We start from the raw sequence: 20,810 nt of genomic DNA on the forward strand, positions 1-20,810 counted from the left end.
TTAGTTAAAAATGAGAGGTTAGTAACACTACAATCTGGCAAATGTTCGTGTATATGTCAAGACTGGGTCATCATTCAGTCATTTTCTTGTTGGCTTAGTCCCTTTATTAATCCAGGGTCACCACAATGGAATGAACCACCAACTTATCCAGTAAGTTTTTATGCAGCAGATGCCCTTCCAGCCGCAACCCATCTCTACAGACAATTTAGCCTACCCAATTCACCTGTACTGCATGTGTTTGGACTGTGGGGGAAACCAGAGCACCCGGAGGAAACCCACGCGAAGGCAGGGAGAACATGCAAACTCCACACACAAACGCCAAATGAGCCGAGGTTCGAACCAGCGACCCAGCAACCTTCTTGCTGTGAGGTGACAGCACTACCTACTGCGCCACTGCGCCACTCGTGTTTAAATGTGATGCATTTTATTATGTTGCATTTACAGGTATACTCGAAGAAACGCTGAGCTCTTTTGGCCCAAAGTTGGGTCAAACACCCTCTGTCCCCACTGTAGATTCAATGTTGCATTAAAACAAACCTAGTATATTTAGAGCATACCTGCTGTAGAGGCAAACACAGTTGGGTGCGTCCAAATTTAACAAATATTGGGTTAAACAGCGCTGGGTTGTTATAGTTTATCTACTGTAACAGAAACAGTTGTGTTTGTGTTATTTTGACCCAATGTTGAGTCAACCCGACATTTTAAAGTGTAGCTATTGTAAATGCAGTTGGGTGTGTCCAAATTTGACCCAGTGTTGGGTTAAAACAACCCTGCATTTTTAGAGTGCATCTACTGCAGATGCAGAAACAGCTGGGTTTTACCAATTTTGACCCAATGTTGGCTTAAAACAACCCATTATTTTTACAGTACATCTATTGCAGATGCAAAACAGTTGAGTTTGTCCAAAGTTTACAAATGTTGGGTTAAAACAACCCAGTATTTTCACAGTGCATCTATTGCAGATGCAAAAACAGTTGGGTTTGTCCAAATTCGACCCAATGTAGGGTTAAAACAGTGGCTCTCAATTCTGGTCCTCAGGCACAACACATTATTCTTATAGTTTACCTCCTGTAGACAGAAAAACTGTTGGGTTTGTCCAAATTTGACCCAGTGTTGGGTTAAAACAACCCAACATTTTAGAGTGCATCTATTGCAGATGCAAAAACAGTTGGGTTTGTCCAAAGTTTACAAATGTTGGGTTAAAACAACTCAGTATTTTTAGAGTGTACCGAGATGCAAAAACAGTTGAGTTTGTCCAATTTTGACCCAATGTTGGGTTAAAACAGTGGTTCTCAATTCCAGCCCTCTGCCCCAGGCAGACAAGACGTACTAAATGTGCAGGGCGGGTGGCTGAGGACATGAACTGAGAACCACTGGGTTGAAACAACCCAGCATTTTTAGAGCACACCTACTGTAGACCCAAAAATTGTTGGGTTAAAATAACCCAGAATCTTTTTATAGTGAACCTACTATCAATGCAAAAACACTTGTGTTTGGACTAAAACAACCCAGCGTTTTTAAAACGCACCTACTGTAGATGCAAAAGCAGTTGGGTAAAACAACCCAGCATTTATTCTTAAGAGTTTTCTTACTATAGATAGAAAAAACTGTTGAGTTTGTCCAAATTTGACCTAATGTTGGGTTAAAATAGTGGTTCTTAATTCCGGTCCATGGCTCCCTGGCCGGGAGCCGAGGAAGGGAATTGAGAACCACTGGGTTAAAACAACCCAGCATTTTTAGAGCCTACCTACTGCAGATCTAAAAACAGTTGGGTTAAAATAACCCAGAATCTTTTTATAGTGAACCTACTATAAATGCAAAAACACTTGTGTTTGGACTAAAACAACCCAGCGTTTTTAAAACGCACCTACTGTGTTTGAAAAAGCAGTTGGGTAAAACAACCCAGCATTTATTCTTAAGAGTTTTCTTACTATAGATAGAAAAAACTGTTGAGTTTTTCCAAATTTGACCCAATGTTGGGTTGAAACTGATTCTCAATTCCAGTCATCGGGACGCCTCCGCCCTGAACATTTAGTATGTCCACCTTACTTAACACACCTGGTTCAGATCATCAGCTCGTTAACAGAGAGATCCATGAACTGATCCTGTGTGTCAAATAAGAGAGACAGGCTGCGTCCGAAACTGCATACTCGCACACTATACAGTACGCTGAAATCAGTATGCGAGCCGAGTAGTATGTCCGAAATACCCGGATGACTTAGTACTTCCGGTGAGATTCTAGAGTGCGCATCCCATGCAAGCTGTGCTATCCCATAATGCCCTGCGAGAGAATTCATGAATGGAAGTGAAGCGATGCAACTGACGCAGGTAGGTCACGTGACCATTATAAAATTGCCGATGTATTACGTCTGAATTCCATTCATACTTTTCACATTCGCAATGTATAGAACGCACTTTTCTATCGGCCGAGTAGCACGTTTAAATTCAAATGCAGTACCTACTGAGTAGTAGGCGGTTTCGGACGCAGCCATACAAAGTGTGCAGGGTGGTGTGGGGCAAGGACTGCTGTAACCAATGAGAACTGAAATAGAGCACCTCTAGGTTAAAACAACCCAGCATTTAGAGAGTGTGCTTATTGTAGATGTAAAAAGTTGGGCTTGTCCAATTGTGAACCAGTGTTCGGCTAAATCAACCCAACATTTTTAGTGCGTAGCTCATGTAGATGGAAAAGCAGTTGGGTTGGTCCAATTGCGAACCAATGTTCGGCTAAAATAAGCCAACATTTTTAGAGCGTACTGTATCTACTGTAGATGGGTTTGTGAATACTCGACCCAATGTTAGGCTAAAACAACCCAGGATTATTGTAGAGTGTATATCCAGTAATTTTACAATTCTTCATTAAGTCGCAAGTCATTATATATACCCAGAATTGCCGCCTCATCAAACCCATGGACAAATTTGAACCAAACATGCTGTCCTCATCTACAGTGTGTGCAGTGATCAAATGTAACCTCATTACCTTGAGTTCCTGTAACGGACAGAATAAAGAAGAACAGCGTGAAGAGATGCCCACATTTCCAAGACATGCTGCCCTCAGGTCTCGAACCGAACCCTATGCTGTATCAAAGACAGCACACAGTCTTCAGGTGCTACATCCTCTCTCCTGGATATATCCGTCAGAAGCTGCAAAAGCCATTTTTGGGGTCTGAGATCTAAGAGTTGAGCGGCGAGACCCACAAACAGGAACTAGAAATTAAGAGGCAATTCCGTGAGCGTAAAAAGCAGAGATAGCAGATGGAGGTAGATGATAGCGGTGTAGAGGCGTGACATTGTGTGACAGATTAGAATGAAGTAGTTAAAAAAGCAAGATCTGTTTCTGGAATAATCTGATTATCTGATGCTCAGACGTAATCCCGCTGCACCCGCCTCATCCAATTAGTGGCTTTTCCATTCAGGCATCTGTCACCTGCAGCGCGGCTCAAGCCGACTCTTCATTTTGGGTTACAGCTCCACTTTTGGCCCGGGGAAAGCTGCTCTCACTTCAGGACATGGTGTGGGAATGGTGGACAGACTGGCGGGATTAAACAGGGTGTCATTCTGGAAAACGCACGTCAGTTCTCGGGATCATCTGTAGTGGCTTTTTAAAGCCTCTTGAGGCTGGGTGCTTGCAAACTTTGACCCCTGTGCGAGGATGAGTGCAGGAAAGTTAGAAGTAATCACCGCTGCGCTTGACAGGCGTAGGCTTGGTCTATTAATGCTAAAGCCTTGGCTTTAGTGTTAATGTTAATTCATTGCGTTTCTTTTTTGTCAATCCACCACATCACGCTATAAACGTGGTGCACGGTCAGTAGTTGCTTTGCTTTAGTAATTAACCAATTATATATTGGTAGGTACTATAATTTTATATGTTATCCACTGTGTGACGATCCATCCCAGATGCCTCCGAGCCCAGAAAAGTTGACGGCACTTTTGGACACTGTTAACATAGGGCTCTATTCATCTGTATGTTGAATTAATTCCACTATGTAAACAGCAGAATTCCTGAAAAGGGGCTAATGAGTGTTGGACGTGTAATCCGATTGAACTGTCTTGTTTGGTGTCTGGAGAGCTGCTCAGTGTCTGCTTTATTGCTCAATCCACTTCAGAGCCCTTACTGTAGCACGCATGAATTACGTGTGGTATTTTTCAATACCTTTCAACAGTGTGTAAGTGCTAAGGTATTAACTGAATCCAATCACTCCATCCTGCTCAGAAAACTATGCGATATATTAACCATAAAAGAAAATACTATAGTCATTTATAGTAAATATTATGGCAATAATTATAGTATTCTGACATATTTAGAATGATTCTGTTGTGGTAAGTCTATAGCTGCTGTGCTAATACAACAACTACACTCACCGACACACTCCTTTTATTAGGTACGCCTGTCCAACTGCTTGTTAACGCAAATTTCTAATTAACCAATCGCATGGCAGCAGCTCAATGCATTTAGACATGTAGACATGGTCAAGACGATCTACTGCAGTTCAGAGTGAGCATCAGAATGGGCAAGAAAGGGGATTTAAGTGACTTTGAACGTGGCATGGTTGTTGCTGCCAGACAGGCTGCTCTGAGTATTTCAGAAACTGCTGATCTACTGGGATTTTCATGCACAACCATCTCTAGGGTTTACAGAGAATGCTCCGACAAAGAGGAGATATCCAGTGAGCGGCAGTTCTGTGGGCGCAAATGCCTTGTTGATGAGGCCAGAGTTCAGAGGAGAATGGCCAGACTGGTTCCAGCTGATAATAAGGCAACAGTGACTCAAATAAGCACTCGTTACAACCGAGCTCTGCAGAAGAGCATCTCTGAACACACAACACGTCCAACCTTGAGGCGGATGGGCTACAGCAGCAGAAGAGCACACCGGGTGCCGCTCCTGTCAGCTAAGAACAGGAAACTGAGGCTACAATTCACACAGACTCACCAAAACTGGACAATAGAAGATTGGAGAAACGTTGCTGCTCTGATGAGTCTCCATTTCTGCTGACACATTCAGATGCTCGACTCACAATTTGCGAACGTCTGGGTTTTAGGTGCATATTTGAACAGATATTTACACATAATTAATAATAAAAACATCTAAAGATGTCGATCTTGGTGGGGTTTTTTTTCAAACACAACTACTTTTGTTCTAAATGAGCGTAAAAAGTTAGAAAAGCAGTCGAATGCTTTCATTATAATGTTAGATGTTTGCATTTTTTAATCGACACCTCTGTTATTTAATGTTTTATTCAGAATGTGTAAGTTGTACAGTAAAGAAAAGATTAATGAGGTTTGATAATTTAATTCTTTTTCTTTATAATAGCTGTTACTTTTAATGAGCTGAACTGTTTGCTTAATTGTTTTATTTGTTGCTAAAGTATACTATTTATTTTTGTAAATAATAATTATCAAACATATTACTGACGGTTTAACTGTTTATTTACAATTAAACAGGTCCAGATAAACATGTGTAGTAATTTGGGGATTTTGGGGGTGGCGGTATTTTCACACCCCATAGCTGACAGATATGATTCACACACTACGGCCAATTAAGCCCACCCAATTGCCCAACAACGCACGTGTTTGGACTGTGGGGGAAATCAGAGCATCCGGAGGAAACCCACACGCACACAGAAATGCCAACTGACCCTGCCGAGGCTCGAACCAGAGACCTTCTTGCTGTTAGGCGATTTTGCTACACACTGCGCCAGCGCCACCACTCCAGCTAATATTCTCAATTTTTTACTTACCATCATTTGTGTACATACATTGGCTAAAGCTGTGTTTCTCAACCACGTTCCTGGAGGAGCACCAGCTCTACCCATTTTCCTTGTCTCCTTAACCAAACACACCTGATTCGCACCTGATCAGCTCATTAGCAGAGACTGAAAGACCTGTAATGAGTGTGACCGACAAAGGAGACATCCAAAACATGCCATGCTAGTGGTCCTCCAGGAACGTGGTTGAGACACACTGGACTAAAGTGTGCTGTTAATCATCAACATCATGTTACATCCATAGCACGCTTCACATTCGTTACATGTTGTATATGCAGCATCTTTCTGCTTTTCCGTTCTTATTAAATATGTTTAATAGCACATCAAAAAATAAAACGTAATCTAAAAATAGTCGTCTAAAAAGCCACGTTACCGTAGGTCGACCTACAGACTTGTACTATTCATTATTATTCTTTTACTTTAACTAGTGCTAATAGTTTTTATTTTTCAAAATTGAATGTACTTCTCAGATTTTCCAGAGATGGGTTGCGGCCGGAAGGGCATCCTCTGCGTAAAACACCTGCTGGATAAGTTGGCGGTTCATTCCGCTGTGGCGATCCCAGATTGATAAAGGGATAAAGCCGACAAGAAAATGAATGAATGAATAAATGTACTTCACAGACAGTGTGAATAAGTGTGGATTCTTTGGAAAATTAAGGCTGGTTCTCTTTAATTAGCGAATATTAGTTAATGGGCGGGGCGTTTGCGTGGAGGGCGTGGTTATTCTGTTTAACGTCTGATTACACTCGCCAGCGTTTAGCATCGATTTATCAATGGATTTTCTAGAAAAAAACGTTTTATTCGAGCTTCGTGCGACATTTATTAATAGCAACAAACCTCATATAAGTGTCTTATGCTAACTGTTGATTGAAGAACAAGACGAATGGAGGGGAAATCTGCCTCGTGTCCTGAAGGTAACGCTAAAATCAGACAGACAGGCTAACGTTATTATCAGGATAACGTTACAGATGAATGAATATATGTCTGATCATCCTCACAAAATATACTGTCTCAGCAGTTAATAAACTGTTATTAAGTGGTTAAAGTGATTTATCATTAGCTTATTTGCTTTTAAATTGTTAACTGTTCAGTTCTGTTGTAAGTTAGCATGGGTTCATTATTAGCATTCGTGCAAGACATTATTTCCAGCCTGGACATTTTATGGTGGCAGCTGTGTCGTAGAGTTATTGTTAATATTATTATTATTATTATTATTATTATTACAGATATTTATGTTTCCTCATGTTACGTTATTGACTTTGTGAAACAGTTCACTATAGTAACGTTATCCGTAGCCTAATAATTAAACTTAATCGTCTGCCATGACATATCGTTCTGATAGAGCAGATTATTTAGAGTTTCCTACGATTTAAAAAAGATATATTTGTAAAATTACATTGAAATACATACAACAAGCTGAACTCTGGAGTTTTCCTTCGTGTCTCTGTCAGCCTCTGCTGGTGGATGCCGGAACTACATGCTTGTGGTACTACAGTACATAAAGACGTTTCAAAGCGTTATAAAGCTTTAAAGACATATTTGTAACGTATTTCATGACATTATGCAAGTTAAAGTAATTTTTAGTGAAGTAAACATTCTTAAATGAGCGATTCCAGCGTCATGGATGTGATATTTGCAGGAAAAAAATAAAAAACTAAATTCACATAGAGAGAATATGTTGACTTTATATTAAAACATCTGTTTATATTTTCCAAAACTACTAATCAGTTTTGAGATTAGATAAATATAAATCCGTGAACATTTTTTATATTTTACATGAGGAAAATAAACATGCGCTTGTGATGTGACCAAAAATACCCATAGTTTGTAGAAATTTTGTGTATTAAACTGCACAACCCAAAAGAAACAATGCTAATCAAGAGGATAAGAGTCGCTTACTATAGAACAAACATGACTGATTTGATTTTGTTTGGCATTGTTGCATTTATGAGGAAAAAGGGGGGTTATAGATATGTGTCGTGTAACTTTGGTAAATCAAATATAATAGTTTGAAAACACTGACAGAGACATTTTTGAGTGTTTCTAACGTACTGTAAAACACAAAAAATGCAGAAAGTTTCACTATTTTGGTGTAAATGTAATTTTTTTCAAGGCAAGGTTGATGTTTGCATTGAATTGCTCAAATATTAAAAAGGTTTGTTACACAAGGTTCCTCTAAAAACATTAGGTTTATCATAAGACTTGGTATTGCCAAAAGTTTCCCACAGTTTTAAAGGAGTTAAAATGTAAACATGTTCTCCCTATGTTGGTGTGGGTTTTCCCCCAGGTGCTCCGGTTTCCCTCACAGTCCAAACACATGTGCTATAGGGGAACTGATCAGCTAAACTGGCTGTAGTGAATGAGTGTGTGTGTGAATGAGTGTGTATGGGTGTTTTAATACACAGTAACAATAAATTGTCTGTGAATTTATGTTTCAAATTTTTATCTGTCTCTTTCATGATTGCTGATAAGTGTTATTATAAATTAATATGATTACCTGAACGTAAACTAAAGCTATTTTATTGAGTGTGTGTGCTTCTGTGTTCACTAGTGTGAACTATTGGACTAGCTCTTGGTTGTAATGAATTGTTGCATTATCTCTGCAGGAGTCGTGAGCTGGTACATCAGAACCTCCAGACTGGCTGTGGCTTTGGCTATTATCAAACTCAGGCCACCAGGAGGAGCCAGACAGTTCACTGAGTCTCTGGCTGAAAGACTCAAACGGCAGGATGAAAGCTGGAAGTCTAAAGCTGAAAGTCTTCATGAAGATCTGCTGCATCTCAGACAGGAGCTGCTGCTCACACGCACACTGCTGAACACGAGGAGCTGCGCTGGACAAGCACCTGGTAGGGCTGTGTGAACATCTCTGTCAGATTCATTCAGTCATGAGAGAGAGAATAAAAACTACAAGACTTCACTACATTTTCTCAATATGGAGCAAAAAAAGAAAATCAGTCAAGCAACCAATCAATCAATTAACCAACCAACCAATTAAACAAGCAATTAATCAACTATCCAATAAAAAAAACAATCAATCAATGAATTATTTATTAAATCAACCAATAAATCAACCAACCAGTTAACAAACGAATAAGTTAACAATCAAATCAACCAAACAACCAATTAACCCCTTAACCAATTAATAAATCAATTATCCAATCAATCAACCAGCTAATTAACCAATTAATAAATCAATCACCCAATCAACCAGCCAATTAACCAACTAATAAATCAACCATCCAGTCAATCAGTCAGTTAACCAATTAATAAATCAACCATCCAATCAACCAAGCAACCAATTAATAAATCAACCATCCAATCAAAAAAACAATCAGTTAACCAGCCAATTAACCAATTAATAAAACAACCATCCAATCAACCAGTTAATTAACCAATTAATAAAACAACCATCTAATCAACCAGTTAATTAACCAATCAATAAAACAACCATCCAATCAACCAGTTAATTAACCAATTAATAAATCAACCATCCAATTAATCAGCCAATTATTAAATCTACCGTTTAATCAATCAGCCTATAAATCAACCAATTAACCAATTATTAACTCAACCATCCAATCAATCAACAAACCAATTAACAAATTAACCATCCAATCAACCAGCCAATTAACCAATTATTAAATCAATCATCCAATCAATCTACCAACCACCCAATTAACCAACTAATAAATCAACCATCCAATCAATAAACCAAACAGTCAACTAGCCAATTAACCAATTGATAAAACAACCATCCAATTAATAAACCAATCAACCAGCCAATTAATAAGTTAACCATCCAATCAACCAGCAAATTAAACAACTAACTAATCAATCATCCAATCAGTGAATCTACCAACTAACCAGTTAACCAATTCATAAATCAACCATACAAACAATAAACCAATCAATCAACCAGCAAATTAACCAATTATTAAACCAACCATCTAATCAATCAATCTACCAACCAGCCAATTAACTAACTAATAAATCAACGATCCAATCAATCAACCAACCAATTAACCAATCACTAAATCAACCATCAAATCAATCAATCAATCAACCAGCCAATTATTAAATCAACCATCTAATCAATCAATCTACCAACCAGCCAATTAACTAATAAATCAACGACCCAATCAATCAACCAACCAATTAACCAATCACTAAATCAACCATCAAATCAATCAATCAACCAGCCAATTATTAAATCAACCATCTAATCAATCAATCTACCAACCAGCCAATTAACTAATAAATCAACGATCCAATCAATCAATCAATTAACCAATTACTAAATCAACCATCCAATCAATCAACCAACCAGCCAATTAACCAATTAATAAATAAACCATCCAATCAGTGAATCTACCAACTAACCAATTAACCAATTGATAAATCAACAAGCCAATCAATCTTTATTCTATGTACCCATCAAAAAAGGTGGACAGGAACATGACTAATGTCACGGAAGGATGCAGATATTCTGTGTTTAGCATTCACAGGTCAAGAGATTGCCAAAGTCCTCTCTCAGGATGACACACGGGAGGTCAACTCTGGCACTTTACAGACATGCCTGCCTCCGACCCCTCCAAACAGCCAGAAGGTTCCTCCGAAAGATCGGCAGTGGCGCCAGGACCACAGACTGACCAAACACGTGCAGTTCCTTCAGCGTCTGAGTGGCTTACGCAGCGGTTTCGAGGAGTCTCTGTGTCAGGATGGTGATGTGGTTTGGGATTCAGTAGTGCAGCTGCTGGATTGTGTGGTGGAGGACTTCAGGCAGGCGCACACTGGACAGCCTTTACGTCACCCAGAGCAGCTGCATAACGCCATTCAGGTGGTGGCACAGACCCTGAGTCCAGGAGGAGCACGCCAGGGGTTTCCAGTGCAGCACTTCAGCAGAGTGGAGGATCTGTTAAAGGAGATGGTCAAGCTACTGCTAACCAACCAACAACTCAATGCGGTAAGAGAAACATTACCACGATATCATGCTTCATATCATTCGATTATTACTGACTATTTTTTGAGAATGCATTTAGGAATATTAGGATGTTTTAACCATTTAATTTCACCAACATCACCAAGGCAAATAGCTTTAATAGACGAAAAACAAAAATATTTAAAATAAATATCTGATCTCTTTATAATAAAATAAACAGAAGTGTTAAAGAGACTCTTAAACCTGACTTGAATAGGCCTTTTTCACACTTCCTGGTTCCGGTAAGCGAAGCAGTGTACCACAACATCCGGTTTCAATGCGACGGAGCAAGAAAGAATGGCAGGGTCATCTCATCGCTGTGATTGCCGCGTTCCCAGCTGCTCCAACTCAAAAACGACACTCTTACTTTAATGACCACGATCTCCCGAAAGACGAAGGACAGGGAAAATCATGGATGACAATATTAAAGGGGGTTGAATGCCGTTTCAAGTTATATGCGGGAGTACATTCTTATGCTGTATGCACATCAAAGCGGAGATTATTATGTTTCATTAAAGACTGGTGGTCTATGGTTTATTTTGATGAGTAATTATAATATAGACAAAACTCCAGTTAAGCTATCTGCCTTCCACAAACAAGTGCTCATCATGGTCATTCATCTATAAGCATGATTTATCCCTACATTGTTGTTATTTTGGAATAATAGACAGTTCATACAAATGCAAATCTCTTTTTTTTTAATTGGTTTGACAGCAAAATTATTTGTTTAGTCAGTTATATAATAAAGATGGTATACTTTTCTTACAATGAAGTCCTTTATTACAAAATCTCAATAACCCAGCAAGTTTTCAACTGTTATTGGTTCAATTCCTGCAGAGACATGTTATTTATTCATGTTATTTAGAGGTATTAATAAGACAATCTTTCTGATGCATCGTCTTTTGATATTACTAAATCTTATGTCGGCAAATTTTGTTTTACTAAATACCAAGAGTAATGATAGTGCTATTCATTCTCTTTTCCAAAAAGAAATCATTACTGCACCTTATATTCAATTTTATTATATTTCTTTATTAAAGGGTGAATTGAAGAAAAGTGTGGCTGTTACCACAGAAATATCATGTTAGAAATAGAATTAAAGAAATGTCCTATACACTCATCCACAGGTTTTATCCAGCAAAACATTGTTTGCAAAAATTTAAAAGTGGGATTGATGTAAATTGTATTTTTGTAACGAATATAAGGAGACAGTTTTACACTTATTTTGGCATTGTACATATTCAGCTTATGGGGTGAGTTGCAAAATGTATTAATAACGATTCTTTTGTGTTCAAAATCTCTTTCATTATGGATAAATGTACATTTGGGCTTTACTTGATTATTCTAATCTAGAGGAAAATAGTTTTATTTATTTAATTTGCTTATGTTGTTAACAAAATTGTACATTCATAAATGTAAATTTACTAATATGAAACCAGACTTTAAGGTATTGATGACTGAAATATGCTTGTATAATACCAGTATCAACTCTCTAAACAAGAAACTTGACCCACTTTAAAATGTGTGAACTCTACAATGTATTTCATTATTACATATGTTATATTACATTTTGTATATTTGTATTTTATTTATAATTACCCCCTGGTATGTACATTTTTGTATTGTAAAATGTTATTTGCTGTTCTTTAAATAAATAATAAAAATGAATATTATCCACGAGTAGGAGCTAACGTTAACGTGTTTCCAGACTTGAGAAAACCTCACGAGCATTAAACAACCTGTAATGTATTAACCGATAGCAACTCGCCTGTACAGCTAAGTTACCTCGCCATTCACTATATCTGACTCTGAATAAAAAGGAAGGAGGTTAGCACAGTTTACAGACGGGACTACTGACATAAAACTCATCCTGCTGGATGTTAAATAGCCAGGTTAATCTAGTTAACGAATGGCTTGAATGAGCAGATTTATGCTGTTGGCTGTGCACCTTACTGGAACCTGACGTTGCAAACGCTGTGTAAGACATGTTTTCTGCACAAATTCTGCAAATCGGTATCATCTTTTAAATGCCGTTTTATTAAGGCAGTTTTACACATTCACCGAACAACATCTTCCTGTCCAAATTATGGCAAAGTTGACCGTGAGAAAGTCAACCGCTGTCCCGAGGCTGTCATGTCTCTGCGACTCCTAGCGAACCCGGAAATATCGATACACTGCTTCGAAGGGCACTTCCGGTGTTCAATTCCGCTGTGAAAAAGGTCTATGTTACAAAGTGTGTGCAATGGTAAAGGCAGATCAACATCTGTAAGGTGTGAATACTAATGATACAGTAAACCTCAAACATTGTCAACAACACATAATCAAATCTGAGCTTTAAGTAAAGGAACCAGCCATCATTATACACATACATCCTGCAGCATCACTAGTTTTAAAGCTGAATGACTGCATTACCCCCTGATAAAACCTGATAGAACGGCAACAGAAACTAAAATAAGCACAATTTGGCCTCAACAACATGAAAACATGGATCATCCTGCCTTGTATCAGCGGTTCAGGCTGCTGGTGGTGGTGTAATGGTGTGGGGGAGATTTTCTTTGGGTCCATTAGTACCAATTGAGCATCAACGCCACAGCCTACCTGAGTATTGCTGCTGACCATGTCCATCCGTACTCAAATGGCCTCCACAGTCACCAGAGCTCAATCCAATAGAGTGGTGGATTTGCAGACACACTCAGCAGAGTATTTTGTTTGCTCTCACCAACTGAAAAGCATTAAATCTTCCCACAGTTGAGTGCTGTAATGTTCCATTAGCCATACATATGCTTTGATAGCTTATTTCAACAAACTGCCATTCGGCATGCCACAACCTGCAACGTCAACACTATAAATTCAGTGACCATGAAGACAGAACACAAATAAACGCAATTAAATCCTGCAATTAAAATGAACGGATGCTAACATTGTCTTCATGGTGATAGAGGACACAATCATCTGTGTTAGAATGTGATTTTCAGGCGAAATTGACCACATTTGTATTTCTTCTATAGAAAATGGGAGCTGTGTTGACATGCCAGTTCCTCTGCAGCTGACTCACAGATCTGACCTGCTCAATTTTACTGTATATCATTGGCAGAGGACGTGACGTTGTGTAACATGCTGCTTATCCTAAGACAGTGGTTCTCAAACTGTGGTTTGTGTTCCACTAGTGGTACGCGGGCTTCCTTCTAGTGGTACGCGGATGAATATGTCATATGTACAGGCTACATATATTTAAATAAATAAAAAAAGGATTTGTATGTGAATATGATGACATAAATCCTATATTTATGAGGTCCAGGCAACATTTCCAGGTGGTGACAAACCAGGAGTTATTTCTTTTGTTTACTTTAAGAACAGTAACCTACCATTTTAATTTAAATGTTCTTAATAATAGGAACTAATATGCCTCGTTTTTTAACTGTACAGAGCTTTAGCTGCTTTACTAGACCTAATACGCTTCTGTATTTCAATACTGCTTATTATGGTGATACTTGCAAAGACAATTTTTCCTGAGGTGGTACTTGATGAAAAACGTTTGAGAACCACTGTCCTAAGATATTCATGACTGATGGGTGGATATTTTTTCACTATTCTACATAGTTATAGGCCAAATCAGCAACAATGTCAGCTTTATTAATGACGGGTGTTCCAGTTGGGCACGGTGTGTGCAGTTTGCACAGATTCCAGTTCAGCACAGTGTGTGTAGCTCTCACAGATTCCAGTTCAGGACAGTTTATGCAGTTTGCACAGATTCCAGTTCAGCACAGTGTGTGTAGTTCTCATAGATTCCAGTTCAGGACAGTGTATGCAGTTTGCACAGATTACAGTTCAGCACAGTGTGTATAGTTCTCATAAATTTTGCATACAATTGGTCAGGGTGGAGTTTTCCCATAATGTTGCATCTTTGGTCTCAAGAACATTTTGTACTTGCAAGGTTACAAACGCCCATGTGCATTTCCCAAAACTGCATGTAAAATGATCGCGCGGGAGCTTGTTCTACATGCTACTTACGAGTCTTTGTCCATTTAATTAATGCATGTATTTTCCTTCGGCTTAGTCCCTGATTTAACAGAATTCGCCACATCAGAATGAACCGCTAACTACTCTGGCATATGTTTTATGCAGCAAATGCCCTTCCAACCGCAACACAGTACTGGGAAACACTCATATTCACACACTACAGCCAATTTAGTACAGTCATTTCAAAAATCCAGAAAAATAAGCAAATATGGAGTATCCAGAATGTGTAAACTCATAATTATCGCATGTAGATTAGCAGTACAAACATATTTACAGTGTTCGTGGATCCTTAAAATGTCTTAAAAAATGTCTTTGTGTTTATTAGCTGGTCAATTTCATCAGTGTAGCATTCTGAAGAGAGTCTGATGTGTTGTCCTTCTGCTCTAGTTCTCAGTGCAGGACTCGCTGTCGGACTGTCTGCTGGCTCTGGGGGGAAACTGCTGTATCACCAGAACTCCACTCATTCAGCTCCTGATGTCTCAGATTATCCAGCTTGCACAGCAGCTAGGGGACGCCTGTGAGGTAGGGTACTGTACACACCCACCTTAGTTCCATGTAGAGATGGTACAGCCATCAATAAAACTGTCACTTTGTGTCAGTCGCAGAAAACTGCTTGAAAACTTAAGATGCACATAGGAAAGTGTGTATATTTACAAATGAAATGATCAGACGAAGCATGAAATATTTTGTGTTCATATTGTCAAAGTCAATATTGAAATAACTACTTTCTTTTTTTAAATTTGCGTTTCTATACTGTCCCAACTTTTTCTGATTTGGGGTTGTTTATTTAACCGATTAAATCTCAAGGAATTATAATAAGATAGGAAATTAAAGCTAGGCTATCAGAGCAAAAAGCAGAGGCAGATGGATGAGGCAGAATTGTTTTGTTTGCTCTCACCAAGTTAAAAGCATTGAAGCTTCCCATAATTGAGCGAATTGAGTGATTGAGTGAGATCTTTGGAAAAGGCCCAGTGAAGGACCCACCCAACCATGTTCACATGTCTTGTCTTTTCCACATGAAAGCTTGTAATTTCTAATGGAGGCGCTCGGCTTGTGCGCACATGTGTGAAGACCAACGAGGGTAAAGACAATCAACTCAACCTACGCGACTAAGACCAATAAGGGTAAAGACAATCGAATCAACCTATGCGACAAAGACCACGAGGGTAAAGACAATTGACTCAACCTACGCAACTAAGACCAACGAGGGTAAAGACAATCGACTCAACCTACACGATTAAGACCTACGAGGGTAAAGACAATTGTCTCAACCTACGCGACTAAGACTAACGAGGGTAAAGACAATCGACTCAATCTATGCAACTAAGACCAACGAGGGTAAAGACAATTGACTCAACCTATGCGACTAAGACCAACGAGGGTAAAGACAATCGACTCAACCTATGCGACTAAGACTAACGAGGGTAAAGACAATTGTCTCAACCTACGCGACTAAGACCAACGAGGGTAAAGACAATCGACTCAACCTATGCAACAAAGACCACGAGGGTAAAGACAATTGACTCAACCTACACGACTAAGACTAACGAGGGTAAAGACAATCGACTCAACCTACACGATTAAGACCTACGAGTGTAAAGACAATTGACTCAACCTATGCGACTAAGACTAACGAGGGTAAAGACAATCGACTCAATCTATGCAACTAAGACTAACGAGGGTAAAGACAATCGACTCAACCTACGCGACTAACACTAACGAGGGTAAAGACAATCGTCTCAACCTATGCAACAAAGACCACGAGGGTAAAGACAATTGACTCAACCTATGCGACTAAGACTAACGAGGGTAAAGACAATTGACTCAACCTACACGACTAAGACTAACGAGGGTAAAGACAATCGACTCAACCTACACGATTAAGACCTACGAGTGTAAAGACAATTGACTCAACCTATGCGACTAAGACTAACGAGGGTAAAGACAATCGACTCAATCTATGCAACTAAGACTAACGAGGGTAAAGACAATCGACTCAACCTACGCGACTAACACTAACGAGGGTAAAGACAATCGTCTCAACCTATGCGACTAAGACCAACGAGGGTAAAAACAATCGACTCAACCTATGCGACTAAGACTAACAAGGGTAAAGACAATCGACTCAACCTACGCGACTAAGACCAACGAGGGTAAAGACAATCGACTCAACCTATGCGACTAAGACTAACGAGGGTAAAGACAATCGATTCAATCTACGTGACTAAGACCAACGAGGGTAAAGACAATTGACTCAATCTATGCGACTAAGACTAACGAGGGTAAAGACAATCGACTCAACCTACGCGACTATGGCAGACAAGGGTAAAGACCATCGAGAAGCAACAGCCTACAGTAGGCTTTTCTATTTATTAATTTCACAATGTGTTAGCAGTTCATTCCTGTCAACACACGCTCAAACAACACTTGCAGATAGCAACGCAACACTAACAACCTACACCCAATCCACATTTCATCACTCACACACTCATCTGTCACACTCATCCCAGCACTTGCAACACGAATCAGATCTTCAGATACTGGCCTTGACTGAGATCTGGATTCGTTCCCAGGACTCAGTTCCGCAATTTTATATTCACCCACACCCCCCGCCCCATTGGGAGGGAATGGCTTTCTCATTTATAATGATTGAAAATACTTAAAATATTCTGACTTTACCAATAATTGCACATTTGTATACCATACAGTCTATCTCTTCTCCAGCTAAGTTTCACATTCTGGTCATTCACTGTTCTCCTGGTCAGTTGGGTGCATTTACTGAAGAATCAGATGGGCTGCTGTCCTCGTTCCTCGATGTCGACATCCCACTTATAGTATTAATTGACTCCAATATTCACTTGAACAAATCTCCCCTTACATTATTCAACCTTAACCAGCTTACCACCACTTGTACACATAATCAACTTGACATTATCTAACACTAGACTTTGCTCTTCTGATAAAGTCACGGTTAAACCATTGCACACTTCAGACTACTTCAGCATTACCTTTGACTTAATGCTTCTCACGATCACACTGCCAAACTCCCAACCACTCTTCAAGATGCAATCTGCACTGTCTGTCCTCCACACATTTCTCCTCTACTGGGACAAGACAGAGAACATGAGAATGATAAATATCCAGATTAACGACGTTGACCGCAGCTGTGTGGAATGATCAATGCAGTGTTTCCCAATCCTGTTTTTGGAGGCACACCAACACTAACATTTTCAGACTCTACCTAATCAAACACATATGAGAATCCAAAACCTGCAATTAATAGGTCAGATAAAAGAGACATCCAACATATGTATGGTTGATGTGCCCCAAGGAACAGTGTTGGGAACACTGTTATAATGAACAGGATAGCAAGAGAGTGGGGAAGTAGTCAATAACAAAATGAAACTGACATTCTCCAGCTTGCGTTTCTGTCTGCTACACTCTCGTGAGTATGAATGGAAGTCTGTGGGGTGAAGTGCAGTGTGACCGTGGCTTTAGTTCCTCTTTATGGGAACTCTGATGTTTGTCTGGAAGACACTTTGGGAGGACGGTAGCTGACCAACCACTCTGAAGATTAAAAAAAATGGGCCAATGAATGCCAATGAGTTGGAAGAGCTCCTCTCCGCAGGTGCCAGCGATTAATCATTAGTTGAGTATATAGCTGGCGCGTGCAGAGCGAGCCTTAGATTTTCACTTCTGAGCCTTTAACTAAGAGACTGAAGAGTTACATATCTGCCAACCTGATTTCACTGAGAAACCTTCCTTCTACCAGTGCGGGTGACGACGTGACAGCAGTGGTCGAACTTTGCTCCTTTCCCGTCCCCTGATTGTCTCGCTGGAAGATAAAAGAACTGCATCACATATCTGGGGGTTCAGCATGTTGAGGAGGTGCTCGCAGACAGCTCTTGCCCTCACTGTGTGGGCTTGATTGTTGCGCAACTGAGGTCGCGGTGTACTCTAGCATTAGGGTGCGGCAGCCCTGCAAGTCGGTTAGCACACAGGCAGGCCTGAGGATCATATTGGGGGCTCATTCGTTGCCTTTGGGCTCATGGAACCCTCAATCCTCGTCAGTTCGCTCTGTCCAAGCTTCGAGTGAGTGTGCATGGTCCGTCCACATCCTCCGGGATGGCCGTGCTCTCAATAGATGACAACGGGAACCTGATGGCCAATGCTGCATCAGAGGGTGGGCTAACATCGGTGCTCTACCAATTTCCGCGAAGAGGAATGTCTTGGTTACAAATGTAACCCTCATTCCCTGATGCCACAGCAGCCTCCAGCTGTTAGCTGAGTGTTCGGCTCTTCAGCAGGCTAAAAATCTAAGGCTCGCTCTGCACACGCCAGCTATATACTCTACTAATAATTAATCACTGGCACCTGCGCAGCCGAGCTCTGCCAACTCATTGGCATTAATTTGGCCTTTTTTCAAACTCTTCAAAGTAATTGGTCAGCTAGCGTCCTCCCAAAGTGTCTTTCAGACACACATCTCTGTTCCCTATGCGGGTAACGAGGGTTACATTCCTAACCGAGATGTTCTATGCTAATGAGGGAGAGATGCTCACTAGTGGCCAGGGCTTTCACCCTTTGATGACACGTACAAAGGTAGAATGTCAATCAAACTGTGTCTGCAGACTGTTTATATCAAGTCTGATGATAAAGTCTGATTATAACAAATAAAATTCAGACTTTTTTACCATTAAGAAGCTGCTTATATTCACACAGTTGCCACACAATGCATGATTTTTGCATAACAGCTCTCCTATTATCCAAGATAATGTCAGCCACCTTTAATGTTTTTGAAAAATTTTAGCAGGTGACACAAAATGTATTCATAATTCAAGAATCACCTGTACAGTATGTCAAAACATCTGGAGAAATTAGATTTTGCTGCTGTCATGTTTGTTTGAATGGGTAATGTATATATTGAGTCAAAAACTCAATGGTTTTGTCTCCTGCAGAAATCCGGAGAAGAGCATGAGCATCATCAGGTGGACTGGGTCTGCTATCAGAATTCCTTCTATCTGTTCTGGCTGCTGGAGCGTCTCGCACAGGACACAGATAACAGAGTGAACCAGGAGCTTGTGGTGCAGCTGGAAACTAAAGCGTTCCCGCTGGCGGATGAGTTTTCCCTCTTCTCTCTGTACATGTGGCGTATCGGGGGGCTCTTCAGGGCTGGAGACTCGTAAGCAGATGTGAGCTCACTGCTGTCATTCCCAGCATCTGCTTCTTTTTATGTTACATGTCTGGTCTTAAACAACCAGTAAAATAGTTCAAATGCTTTGCTTTACTAATAAAAAAATACCTTTAGAGGTCTTATAGATGTCTCAAACTCTGCTCTATAACAATTCAATTGAAGTCAGCTTTATTTGTATAGCGCTTTTACAATGTAGATTGTGTCAAAGCAGCTTAACATAGAAGATTATAGTGAACTGAAATGGTGTCGGTCCAGTTTTCAGTGTTTAAGTCTAGTTCAGTTCAGTGTGGTTAATAATCACTACTGAGAGTCCAAACACTGAAGAGCAAATCCATCGATGCATATATTCGCCCTATTGAACCGGCGACCTTCCGAGAATTATTAATAATTACATGGGAGTCGGGTGCTTTAACAAGGAGGCTAAAGACAGTGGCCTCTAGCGTCTGTCGCTAGAGCACCTTCAGAGGTCAGAGGAGTGAGGTTTACCTGCACAGCACTTCACTAGCTGGCCTCCGTTACACACGTCATCATCGCGATCTCTTGCTTCATATGAGATTAGATGATGGCGACTGCTGTAGTTATTCCAGTTGTGTTCATTTGAAATATTAATCTTCAGGAAATCACTGAAGACATGTATTATGTTATCATACCGATCTGATGTGGCAAGAGATCAGGTCCGGATTGGCTAATCTGGAGGAACGGGAGAATTCCCAGTAGGTGTGTCTGTTTTTGGGAGCGATGGCCGGTGTCCCTAGCTGCTTGCAAACACTTTTCTTCTTGCACACACTTTTTTCATTTATTTATTTATTTGATCGTAGCCTCACTCTTTTTATTCATTATTTACCGCAGCTCCGCT

General features: G+C 39.9%; 2 protein-coding genes across 13 annotated transcripts in view; one reads left to right on the forward strand and one right to left on the reverse strand.

The window, feature by feature from the left end:
- Positions 1–3,472, reverse strand: part of impg1a (interphotoreceptor matrix proteoglycan 1a) — a 31,528-nt gene extending 28,056 nt beyond the window's left edge. For 6 of the 10 annotated variants that reach the window (XM_068215602.2, XM_068215603.2, XM_068215599.2 and 3 more), the window contains exon 1: positions 2,981–3,472. In XM_068215602.2, coding sequence (XP_068071703.2) covers positions 2,981–3,047 — 67 coding nt within the window. In that variant the 5' untranslated portion in view covers positions 3,048–3,472. The remainder of the gene's footprint in view (positions 1–2,980) is intronic. The other 4 variants (XM_073933921.1, XM_073933922.1, XM_073933919.1 and 1 more) reach the window with 1 other exon arrangement.
- Positions 3,473–6,489: 3,017 nt separating this feature from the next.
- Positions 6,490–20,076, forward strand: mei4 (meiosis-specific, MEI4 homolog (S. cerevisiae)). Of its 3 annotated transcripts, none has more exon segments than NM_001160013.1 (5): positions 6,490–6,679; positions 8,372–8,611; positions 10,271–10,728; positions 15,151–15,285; positions 19,719–20,040. In NM_001160013.1, coding segments are annotated over 5 exon segments (1,092 nt in total). In that variant the 5' UTR covers positions 6,490–6,648; the 3' UTR covers positions 19,947–20,040.
- Positions 20,077–20,810: the final 734 nt, after the last annotated feature.

The sequence above is a fragment of the Danio rerio genome, chromosome 20 (assembly GCF_049306965.1).
Source record: "Danio rerio strain Tuebingen ecotype United States chromosome 20, GRCz12tu, whole genome shotgun sequence".
In the NCBI taxonomy this organism is placed as follows: domain Eukaryota; kingdom Metazoa; phylum Chordata; class Actinopteri; order Cypriniformes; family Danionidae; genus Danio; species Danio rerio.

Bases quoted from the DNA above. Each gene is read 5' to 3' on its own strand.
- mei4 (XM_068215541.2), top strand. From the start codon at position 6,649: ATGGAGGGGAAATCTGCCTCGTGTCCTGAAG. The intron at 10,729-15,150 runs GTAAGAGAAACA...CTTCTGCTCTAG, and splicing joins CCAACCAACAACTCAATGCG to TTCTCAGTGCAGGACTCGCT. The intron at 15,286-19,718 runs GTAGGGTACTGT...TGTCTCCTGCAG, and splicing joins AGCTAGGGGACGCCTGTGAG to AAATCCGGAGAAGAGCATGA.